This window comes from Protomyctophum bolini (genome assembly GCF_963924005.1).
Source record: "Protomyctophum bolini genome assembly, chromosome: 15".
Lineage (NCBI taxonomy): Eukaryota > Metazoa > Chordata > Actinopteri > Myctophiformes > Myctophidae > Protomyctophum > Protomyctophum bolini.
Genome location: NC_137876.1, coordinates 7,161,785 through 7,174,381, shown reverse-complemented (window position 1 = coordinate 7,174,381; position 12,597 = coordinate 7,161,785). Strand labels below are relative to the sequence as shown.

The following is a 12,597-nucleotide window of genomic DNA, read 5'->3' as shown; positions in this document are numbered from 1 at the left end:
AATGTTATCTGTATACATTTTACACCTTATTGGATTTTCCCCCTCTTTCTGTATATGTTATTATATCTTTATGTTTATCTTCATTATTGTTACAGTATGTTGTATTAGCAGTGTTGGGTGACCTCACCACAATCACATTAGCTACAATGCTTGTACAGTAGCTACCTGTATGAATAGTGAGAAATAGACCTTCCTTCATTATTCTTCGTCAGTCGAGCTCTACATTTTACCACCAGCACAGTGACACAAATTATAGGGCCATTATGGGACACTTGTTTACGTTTACGCGAGAATCTGGCTGAGCACAGTGCAGTGCGGTGCGTTGCGCGCAGTGCAAGTAGTTACACAATAAACTCTGCCTTCTGCCATCCCCATCAGCACTTCATCATTCCCCGAGCGAGACACTTTCCCTGGCAGAGACCAACATTCCCGTGCAGTCTCCAACGCACGGCAGTAATTTCCCTGTAGTGTTCCCACTGCAGCCACATACATTTACCATGCAGACGTGTGACTTTCTCCCCTCCGGCGTCTAAAGCACAAGCGTGGCACATAGTGTTGCGGCAGTCATACGGTATGTCGCGTGTGTGTCGCGCACACACACACACACACACACACACACACACAAAAAAAAGAGGCCACTGGAAATGGCAAACTGCAAGCAAGCTAATGCCGTCATTGCTGCAACACACCAGAGAGTCTGGCAGCAGTGTCTATGCCTGCAGGGTGTATGTATTAGTGTGTACTGTACTGTGTGTCTGTGTATCCGAGCCCATATTTGGGGACAAATGTTGGACACGAAACCAGATGATTGGTCGGGTCGGGTGACCGCCAGGGTTGGTTTGTTATGGAGACTACGTATGTTTTCTCATGCCAAGAAAGCTCATTTGAATTGAATTGTATTGTATGGAATGATCCTAATAAGTCAACACCGTGTCCCCAAAAGTTAGCAAAAGCTGTGTAAGGGTGTGTTTGTGCGTGTGCGCACGCAAGCGTGCGTGCGTGCGTGCATGGATGTGGGTGCACTGTGGAGGGCAGGATTAACCCATTCTGAACGGGAACCCATTTTGGTATTAGCATCATGTTATGCTTTAGCTATTGAAAAAATAGCAGATCTACAAGCTCGTAGCGCGCCACTCGGTGGCGCGCTACGAGCTTGTAGATCTGCTATTTTTTAAAAATCGAAGAACGACTGACATTTTTTAAAATCTGATCTCAGGTCAGAATGGGTTAATCAGACCAGTGTGTGTCCTAGTGGAAACCTCGTCAGAATGGGTTAAGTGAGTACATAGATGTGTGTCCTGAGTTTCTGCATGTGCATGTGCTGTGTGCACGCTATGTGTTGTGAGTGGGTGCTTCACTGCTTGTTGTGAGTGTGTACATATGGACATGTTCATCTGTGTGTGCGTGCGTGCGCGTGCTCGCATGTGTGTGTATGAGACACTAAGTAATGCCAATCATTGTGACAGACACAGTTCCTGTTCAGAAACAAAGCGCTGCGTTAACAGGCAGACATTGGCTCAGAGAACAGACCTAACCCCCGACGTCTACGACAAGTAAACGTTATTAGGACAAGATAATTGGCTCGTTTAACTCGCTTTACCCACCGCTGAAGGTGCCCTAGCTCGCTCTGAACACACATTGTCACGCAAACATGGCGACGAGCGAGTCTTGTGTGACATAGAAATGTGACAGTATAGTGTAGTAGTAGCCTGTGACACCGCTGAGAGTTCAATTTTTTGTGTTGTAATTTAGTGGAAATGCGTTTAAAATTTACTTTGTCCTACCGTGTGTATAGGTGTCACGCCGGAAACGTATTCTGAAAAGACAGTAAAATTATAGGAGATGCAAGCTCACATACTGTAAACACATGCGGTGCAACATAATTATGAGCTTGTAGATCGACGATTTTTGGCTGGCGACATGTAAATGAAGTGCTATAGAGCAAGCTTTTTGAATAAGGCACAGACGAGAATGTATTATTACAATTCCTACTCTCCAGTCTGCAAACAAGATACTATCAGCCTCGCTGAGAGTGTGTACTTTCAGTACTAATCTTCACAGAGAGAGAGAGCAGAGGGAAAATTGATCCTGAGGCTATTCTTGAAAATATGTATCGGCTACTACTCTCTCTCTCTCTCTCTCTCTCCCTCTCTCATTACCCAGTCTGAGCTACCGACTTCCATAATCCTGGAAGGTTTTAGTGCCGCTGTGATGTGATTGGTTAGACATTACATCAGGGTGATGTAATACTCAGAGGACTGGCTAGTGTGTCGGGGCATGGGTAAGGGGGGTGAAGGGGGGCGGGCGGGTCGGCTAGGTACCAAGTGTGGAGAAATGGGTTTGGGTAGAGAGAGGAGGGACCCACACTGGTGGTGGTGGGGGGCTATGACTCTCTCTCTCTCTCTCTCTCTCTCTCTCTCTCTCTAGCCTGCAGCCAGTGAGCGAGCATGTGCAGCCGTCACTGAAAGCCTCTAATCCCAAAGCACACAGCGGCGCTTTGGAGAAGGAGGGAAATAATCAAGACTGTTTCCATAGTCCCCCATCTAAAGGCTGGAGATAAGCTTTGCTGTGCATGCTGCCGTGTGCACTGGGTGCAGCTGTCTGTGTGTGTGTGTCCGCGTGTCCGCGTGTGTGCGTATGTGCGTGCGTTTGGGGACACAGAAAGCACAAATGGTTATTTTTTTAAAGGTGTGTGTTGGGGGGGGTTTCTGGAATTTAATCATTAATTGTAAATAGACAGAGGAGAGGAAGATGATTGTTTGGCAGGAACGGGAAATGCCAAGTCGTTTGCCATTTGTGCATAATGACTCGTAGCCAATTTCTCACTTCACTGCAAGGTGATTCTTTTCTTCTTGCTTGTGGATCCGGAGGTATTATAACATACGTATATCTGTGACTTGAGATGACATTTGAACAGCGGTGCCCCCCTCCACCCCCCTGGGCACCACTGGCATACTGCCACCTGACTGGTTTCATGCCAGGGAGGGTAATGTTTTAACCCATTTTGACCTGAGATCAGATTCTAAAAATGTCTTCTACATCCTGACAGTTTTCTGAAAAAGCTACGTCGGTCTTCGATTTTTCAAAAATAGCAGACCTACAAGCTCATAGCGCGCCACCGAGTGGCGCGCTATGAGCTTGTAGATCTGCTATTTTTCAATAGCTAAAGCATAACATGATGCTAACACCAAAAGGGGTTCCCACCCAAAATGAGTTAACCTAACAAGATTATCTGTAAAAAAATGTATAGAATTGCTATTTTTTCTGTTAGTATATTATTAAACAACATCATTGTTTGCTAAATGGGTGAACGAACGATGTAGTTTTTAGTTTTTTCTTTACCCCCTCTCTCCCTCTATTCAGTCTGAAGAAAGAATCATGGCTACAGACTGATGTACTGTATATTGATTGATGTATTTATTAACAGAAATGGACAAAATGTGTATATGTTTTATTAATCAGCAGGTCATTCCAATCCTTGGCTGACAAATCCAACGCTCTATATTTCACCTCTCTCTGATGCTTCCTCTACACAGACATCGCCAAATGGAAAATGTAGCCTGCTGTAAGTACCCACTTTAAAGCCTCCCACCTGTCAATTCTACATCCCGTTTCCCTCCCCTCGCCAAACCGCCGCGCGTGGTTGTGGTTTCAAACGGTCTGTCGCGCCACCATGGCAATATCCACCTCACCTAGAAACATCAAATAGAAATCCTAAACCGAAAAGGTATGGCCTAGATTTGACAACTAAGTGAATGACTTTGGACTACAAATGCTCGCATTTGTAAAGTGTGCATGCATCTGGAATCAATGTACTGTGGGCTGGCTGGCACAGGAAAACAAGTGACAGATGCTGTGGCTTGAGGTGTTGGGTTTTGGGACATGTTGCGGTTTAGAATAAAATAGGTTAAAATAAAATAATACGGGTCAAGATTAGATAAACAAATTGCTGTGACATTATTAAAACACTTTGTTCATCAAATGAATTTGAAGAGACTATTGTGTCAGGTGAACAGTTCAAGGGCAATGTCACCGACTGAACCACGACAAACGATTTTATCCTCAACCGAATATTGGGAGAGCCAATTAAAACACCTTCCAAGCTGGAGTCCATACCATGGCAATGAGCAGCACGTCACCCTGGGACTGCCATTTGGCCCCAGGGCTTAATGGCTGTCTTCCATCAGCTTTCATCCATGAATTTTTATCTGGAAGAGCAAAATGTTTTATAACCCAAATTTTCAGATAATGAATTCGGAGAGCCGAGGCAGCCACAGGTCCATGAGGAAGGCAAAATGAAGTCTGTCCTTGGCATAGCATACTGTAAATACACCACAGTGAGAGGATACGTTTTGTTTTTGGAGCCAAGAAGTGCCCTTGTTTTGAAAATGTTTTCGCTGTGAAACAGGATTGTGGAGGAGAAAATTGGCCTCAAGAGAACTATTGAATTTTTCTTAGCAAACTATCGGGGAAGAGACTATGAGCTGAATGCATGCACCAAACTGAAATAATGTAATGAGATGTTAAGAGGAGATGGATCGAAAGTCTGACATTAATCATTTGTGGGAAAAGTTATCAAATTCTCCTCCTCTAAAACACTTTCAGGTCAGACTTGCTGTATGTTACAATGTATTCCCTTCTCTCACGTTAACACATTTAGTACCGGAACTGCATCAAAATAAAGGCGCTGCTTGCGCCGGAGTAATCGCCAGAGTAGTGATCGCTTCCATTTTGAAAGCCATGAACCGGAAATACTTTCTTAAAAAAGTTGACTGACAAAGTGCCATCACAATCTCCGATCATCTTAATATATTTATATACGCTACAAAAAGAGTTCATATTTTGCGGGAGAGACGGATGAGGAGCAGAAACGCAGCGCCAGCATATCGATCCATTCATCACCACGGAGAGCGCCCTGGATGAGGAGATACGAGTCATTCTTTCCGCCGCGCTAACATGGGAGTCAATGACAAGCTAATAGTTTCACAGAGCGTTAGCATACGGCAAGCGAAAAGCGAAATGCCAAAAAAAAAAAAAGTAATTATTCTGAATATTATTATCTCGCCCCGCGTCGTTTGGACGTCGCTAGGACGTCCACAGACGTCTAAGGCACCTCTCGGTTCCAATCCTTATGACGTTTCAGGACGTATTATGTACAAAATGTGTTAATAAAAACCACAGAGATCCTTTCTTTGTTTTGTGCAAACCCCTTACCTCGTGTGATTCCTTTTCCTTCTACGGTAGAAGAAGAGACCGTAATGTTTATTGCATTAACATCTGTCTTACTTCCTGTTGATATGCAAACTGTATATATGCTGTCAAGCACAAAACCTCTGAGGTATTATGAAAGCAAAAGTCGGACAGCCGTGGAAGGAAAAATGAAGGGGGGGGTAAAAATAAAAGTACCTGAATGACACCCTGACAAAATGAAAGACTGCCATTTCTTATTTAGCTGCGGGGTAGAAGTGGAAACGAGGTAATGACTGTGATGATTGCACTCAACACAATCTCACACACACAATCACACACACACACAATCACACACACACACACACACACACACACACACACACACACACACACACACACCACAACCAAAAGAAAATACTCTTTTCGCTTGATCACGGTGTCGCATTGAAGCATGCAGTAATATTCATGCATTCACCCGATTTCTGGGGAAAAAACGACACTTATGGTATTCTTATTGACTATTAGAAATCAACAATGAACGTACTAAATATCCACAGGTTGACATTAGTCTAGACACCGCTAATGTTCTGGACCTTTTACATGTCAAGACAACCATTTTACGCTCGGTTGCGCTCGGGTGCTGCGCCCTGAAAATAGCAGATGGGCTATTTTCAGCATGCAACCAAATTATAAAATATGCCATTACGACGCCATCAAAGGCACCGCCAGGATAGATTTAGTCAACTAAATCAACTGCAGTCGACTAAAAACTATGACAAAAACTAAACAGAGTTTTATTCTATGAGACTTTGACTAAAACTACATCAAACTGTGCTGTCACGGTGGCGCAGTCGGTATAGCGCTGTCGCCACACAGCTAGAAGGTTCTGGGTTAGATTCCCCCGCTGGGGACGCTGTGGGGGAGTGTTCTCTCCTGGGGTTGGCTAAACTAAAGGGCCTTTCTGTGTGGAGTCTGCATGTTCTCCCTGTGTCCCCCTAGGGCATTGGTTCCCAACCTATTTAAACTGAAGTACCATACCACGTCAGAAAATATTTGGCTCTCCAAGTACCAGCATAATAACTGATGTTAGAATACAGGAGCGTATACCTGTACCTGCCCTTGTTGTTCCATTCCTATAAGCCAATAATGCTGCTGCTCTGACAAAACTCTGTCTATAATCACTATAATCAGCACAAATGATGATATTTCTAATGTGATTAATCCGGTCTCAAATCTTCTAATAACGGCTACGTAGGTGTGCTGTAATGCTCATTTCAGCACGGCTGGAGAGCCCTATTTCAACCAATTGTTTGGTCAGAAGAACTACATGTAGTAATAAAAAAAAAATATTCCACTTTGTATTTTTTTCTCCTTTTTTGGGGGCGACTCCTCTGAGTACCACCAGAAGGGGGGCTCAAGTTCCACCAGTGGTACTATAGTAGTACCAGTGTTTGGGAACCTCTGCCCTAGGGTAGGTACACACAGAAAAATAACATGGCGGATTTGTTCCTTTTGGGGTACAAATGGCTTGTCACCCCCGGAGTACCCTAGTTGAGTACAGAAATGTACCTTTGGTATTGGTACATTGGTGTACCCTTCTTGGTTGTACCTCTAAATAACATTCCTGTACCCCTATTGACAAATTTGTACCTTTGCCTGCATCTCTAAAAGAACATTTATGTACCCCTATATGGACAACATTGTACCTCTAAAATAACATTTATGTACCCCTATACGGACAACATTGTACCTCGAAAAGAACATTCATGTACCCCTATACGGACAACATTGTACCTCGAAAATAACATTTATGTACCCCTATATGGACAACATTGTACCTTGAAAAAAACATTTATGTACCCCTATATGGACAACATTGTACCTCTAAAATAACATTTCTGTACCCCTATAGTGACATTGTACCCCTATATGGACAACATTGTACCTCTAAAATAACATTTCTGTACCCCTATAGTGACATTGTACCCCTATATGGACAACATTGTACCTCTAAAATAACATTTCTGTACCCCTCTAAAATAACATCCCTGTACCTCTAAAATAGTAATTCTGTACCCCTACTGGCAACAATGTACCTTTATGTACAAATACAAAATGGATTCAGAAACATGAACAACATTCAATAACTTTTTATTTTTTCCCAAAGTGCAGGTCAATTGGGCAATAATATTATGGTTGTGCAACATGAACAACCTAGTGCAAAGAACAACCTAGTGCAAAATTAGGTTTTGTGCAAGGTTTTGTGCAACATGTACTTGAGTACATTTAGTGCAAACATGTAAAAATATAAAATACATACAACATCAACATTTAGTGCACACATGTAAAACTATATAAACATGAATGAGTACAATTCCCCCAGCACTTATACAACACAAGACTGATGCATCGAGCCTGTTGAGCCGTTCATTAACAGTCTTGCATTGCTGAAATGCTGGGGGAATTGTACTCAATTCTGTGACATCCAGCTAGTCTTCACAAAACTACAAATTCCTTTCAAAAGATCTATACGAAATGTTTCAACGCAACATACAAATGATCATCCACTGAATATGTGTCAAGCGATGTGTGGTCCAATTCGTCTCCAGGTTTGAGCAACATCCAGTCACTGTCTACTTTTACATGATAAGCATGAAAATGTGAGTCAAAGGACAATGGAAGCAACATTTTACTGCCAAGCACCCACATGGTATCAATGTTAAGAATGTATTTGATCTGTACAAATACAGGAATTCTTTCAACATGTAAAAGGTCTAATGTCAGTACATCTCCAACTGCATACTTTATGTTGTCTAAAGTTACTTCAGAGACACGTTGACTGACTTTGTCCTCTAATTCTGTAGCTCTGAAGTTAAACTTATCATTTGTTTTTAGAGCAGTCTGAAGAGTAATGGGAAGAGACAAAAATGGTGTGCTGACACTTTTACCAGGCACCTTTTCAAAATCACCCAAGATGTTGGCAGCTGAAAATTCCCAACATTGCTTGAACTGGTGACGATTGCTTAGTGTCATAGCTACGTTTACAAAATTTCGAGTGTTCTTAGCCAGGTTCTTAAAATATTGATGTTTTCCTTCAAATCTCATACACCAAAGAGAACGGAGGGGACCATACATTAACATAAGTCTTGGATAATGTATAAGAAAATGACATTTAGGCGTTAGTACATTTCCAAATTCCGCTTTCATCTCAGAAAGGAATTCATGAATAAGTAACGGAAGACATGCTAGGTCATCTTTCCGCACCTTAGCTGCCATGACAACATCTGCAATACTTCGCAATAATAAGAACACGTGCCAGTAACTGCTGCCAGGAGGAACACGTTGCCCCATTAGAAAAGGCAATAATCTGAAAAGACACCATTTTTGAGTAGCAGATCCTACAATGCCTACAGTTTGGAGTCGTTCAGACAACGGCACAGGCTTATTAGCCTTGTCATTCTGACCTACACTGAGTTTGTTAAGCTCTTCGTTTAGCTCAGTTATACTGATGTGCTTTTTTCTATGTGCCTCGCAAATAACATGCTTCATTGTCAGTGGAACAACTCCCTCCAACATATCATGCATGATGTCTGGGGGCAAAGACTTGGTCACATCAAAATAACCTAGTGAATCAAAATAACTATTGCCTTTTACACCATACACAGCTACATTGGACTTGTTCTGCTGGACACACTGGAGATGATATTTGTGGACTTCAGTGTTTCTCAGAACAAAATCATCTTCTAGGAATGAGTCATTGATTTCTGCATGAGTTGCCATACAGTTACGACAAATTCTACCCGAGCTAAAACACATTCTGAAGCCACCAATCATGTGAGCAGAGAGATTGTCAGCTGAAAAGGTTGCTACAGCAGCATAAACTGTGTGCTCTGTTCCACGAACACTTACAGTAAAGCCTTCAGCTGAAAGCTGTTTTAGGTCATCTAGCATTCGTTTTAAGATGGCATTCCGATATTTTGTCAGGGTTGAATATTGAACTAACATGGCTAAGTGAATGTGGCCGAGTTGAGATCGATACTTTCCACTCATATTTCCAATAGTGTAGTAAAATCCACATAGCTTATGCTTCCCTCTCTTGGCTCCAAGAGGATTCACTATTTCAAATTCATCTTCAAAAAGATGAATTCTTAAAGCATCGGGATGCTCTCTAAAAACAGAATGCTCCTTAAAATAAAGACCATCTCTATAATCTGTCAGAAGCTCTTCATCTATGACCTGGTTATTTTCAGATAGTATTTGATCCCAGACGTCATCATGAGCACAGTACTTCTTTAAAACTTCAGCAATGGGAACATAGGAAAAGGAACCAACTTTTTGGCCAGAAGAGCTTTTCAATGTGTAGTGTACAGGTTTTGTATAGTTCAACTTGGATTTACAGTGTTCTTGAATCATGTGTGGAGAACGGACTGCTTCATAAGCGTTATCAAAGAAATCTGATGAGTGTAAAACCTGCTGAAGTTCGGGGCAATTTGAAATATCAAAACCACCTTTTTTCAGATGATAAGAAATAAATGAATCATAATTCTCTTTGAAAAAACTAAATAGAAATTTGACATCATTTGTAATGTCTTGTTGAAGTGACACATTTAGAAGGTTTTTCTCTCTGCATTTAAGCACAAAGCCAAAGAGATTATCTTTGAAATCCTCAAGTAGTTGATCTAAATATGGCCTGGAATCAAATTCATCAGAAGTACTTGGTTCATTCTCCACACTTTGGTGTTCATCAGAAGTACTTGGTTCATTCTCCACACTTGGTTGCTCTACGTAGACATTATCAATAGGCCTAGATCTAAATCTTGATTTGTGTTTTCTGTACACATGTCGTCTATAAGAAGGATATTTGGTAAATGTTGACTGACAATCACCTAAACCACATGTGATACTAAAATTTGGTTGATGTGCATGAACTAGTCCAATATGTATAATTAACTTTGAGAGGGTAAAAACCTTTCTAGTGCATTTTGGGCACTGATGCATTGTGATCTAGTACAGACGGTTAATTATTTGCAGTGCACAGAGCGTTAATCACCCGCAGTATGGTTGTTGGAATGGCCTTGTCTCCCTCTTCCTTGATATTGACGATGCGCAGCTGAAGGAAAGTGAGAGTTTTTTTCAGACCTGGTGGGTATGCAAGGTTGAAAACAAAATACATACAGAAGGCTGTTATGAAGGCTTCATCAAGGCTTCTGCACTGGCACACGTCCGCACCGTCAACTTTCACCACACACCGCACCCGTCCAGCGATGGCCATCTTCCAGTCCTGGTCCATGACTTGTATGGTTGGATTGGGCGTAGCAGCATCCCCCTACATAAAGCAAAACATGCAAAATTAATATTTTCAAAATATGTGTCAAAACTTGTTACATCAACCACTTTGAACCGCATCGTTATTTTTTCTGGGGACATTTGCCAAACATATTGGATCTACAAGCTCATGACTGACACATTGTGAGCTTAGAAATTTGGTCAAGGGGCGGCAGACAAAATAAAATTTTTATTTAAGGTTAAAGTGGTTAAATGACTGAAAATAAACTTTAACATGAAGTCAACATATTATTACCAAAGCTAATGTGTAAACAAACACTACATCATATACACATTGGTGAGGGTCACTGCTAAGGGTTCCTTGGCTTGAAAAAAAGACCCCTAGTTTACATTTTGTAACTTCAGTGGCATTTATATAGAAAGAACAGATTTGTCATTTATGTTAAACACAATACATCTGGGTGGGGCAGCGGTTGCCTCTCCCTCATTACCACCACTGAACAAGGCCCTTAATCCAAACTGCTCCGGTGGAGCTGCTCAGTGGCTAGCAGGTCAGACTGTGGTTGTACCGGGCAGCTTCCAGCTATGAAAGTGTGTGACAAGAAGTACGGCCCCACAATTATATATGTTTTTGTAGTAGTAGGATTGGATGACCCATACAATTGACATGGGCTGCATACAGTGGAGGAGAGCAGTGGTTCCCAAATGCTGTGCCTAGATGAGTACGCTGCTCACACAGGCTTTGTGGCTGCTCTAAACTGTTTACATGGTGATAGAACTGAAAAGCAGTGAAACACCGTGCAGGACAATTCAGATGCTCACCTCTCCCATCATGATGAAGACTTCAATTTTCTCTTTGAAGATGGACGGCAGTATGATCAGCCCGGCCCTGAAGTCGATTTCTGGAATGCAGTAAACGTAGCAAGAGTCACCAATCACATCAAGTGGGGATGCACACCAACGGACCGACATGAGGAAACAACGGTCAGAAACTAACTTGTGGTTAGGTTAGGGTTTGAAGTAGGTTGTTGGTGACAGTCGGACCAATAGTATGTCTAAACTAAAGTGTGCAACGTGTTTAATTAGAAAAGTGCTCACTACCTGGTAGATCTTCAGCCAGGGCATCCTGTCTTGCGGCGTTGAAGACTTCTGCGTGGGATTTTCCTGCACGTTTTAGAACTTCTGGCAAAATACCAGCGAAGCCCTCCCTGAAGCGATCACACAGACTGCTTGTGGCTGGATGGATTCGATCAACCTCATCAGAAAACTGTAGAAAACACAAGAATGATTAATATTCAGCATATGCCTATGATATACAATCTCACAATATTTGAAATTACTACATAGATGGGTTTTCAACAGGGACAGAGACCCCTAGGTACTCATGAGGACTTACATGAGGTTGTTTTCATTTTGTTGCTATAGCTCTGCCCCCAATGTAAAGCGTAAAAGCGCTATACAAGTTTGAGATATTATTACATGGGTGCTTACCTAATTGTGTGATGGGGAAAATGTGCAGAAAATAGCAAATCTACAAGCTCACATCACAATGCGTTGCTGCGATATGCTGTGAGTTTGTAGATCTATTTTTGGCAAAGAGGTTTGGTTTTGATTTAAAAAGGAATCAAAATGTTAAGATTTGCTAGCCATTGGGCTTGAAAACATATTTTTGTAACCAGATAAAGTTAATGACCCCTGATAGATTGATAATGCTGCAACATTCAGCTGTGCACTATACTTACTCCACCAGGAGCCCTTAGGAAGGGATAGCTTTGGAGTAGATCTTCCACAGAGATCCCATCCATGATTTCACGCCGTCTCCAGGAGAAGGTTCGCACCATGAGATCTTTCACAGTTGGGAGATCTGGATGAGTCTTCTGGTATTCACTTTGAAGAACGGCAACATGGGCCTTCACAGAAGTGGCATCCTCTCCGACAACCAGTATTTCCTGTGGAAAAAGCATAGACAGATCTGGATGAGTTGCACAGTGCAACGCCTGCTCCCACGTATGCAAAGCCATTTTGTTATCGTTGGATGAGATTCTGTTCACAATTCCATGCTGTATTTATGTGGTAACCATACAAGAAATAACAGGCAAATGTTGTGAAGACTTATTAGAA

The 12,597-nt window shown here is 42.0% G+C and overlaps 1 protein-coding gene across 1 annotated transcript in view; it reads right to left on the bottom strand.

Moving 5' to 3' along the window:
* The window catches only part of LOC308329242 (uncharacterized protein), a gene marked incomplete at its 3' end in the record, with an annotated part of 32,117 nt that extends 19,803 nt beyond the window's left edge, over positions 1-12,314 (bottom strand). Inside the window, exons 1-4 of the mRNA XM_080783446.1 lie at positions 12,219-12,314; positions 11,578-11,743; positions 11,299-11,378; positions 10,366-10,516 (exon numbers count right to left, since the gene is read on the bottom strand). Of these exons, the coding sequence (XP_080639572.1) occupies positions 10,366-10,516; positions 11,299-11,378; positions 11,578-11,743; positions 12,219-12,281 (460 nt within the window). The 5' untranslated portion in view covers positions 12,282-12,314. The remainder of the gene's footprint in view (positions 1-10,365; positions 10,517-11,298; positions 11,379-11,577; positions 11,744-12,218) is intronic.
* Positions 12,315-12,597: the final 283 nt, after the last annotated feature.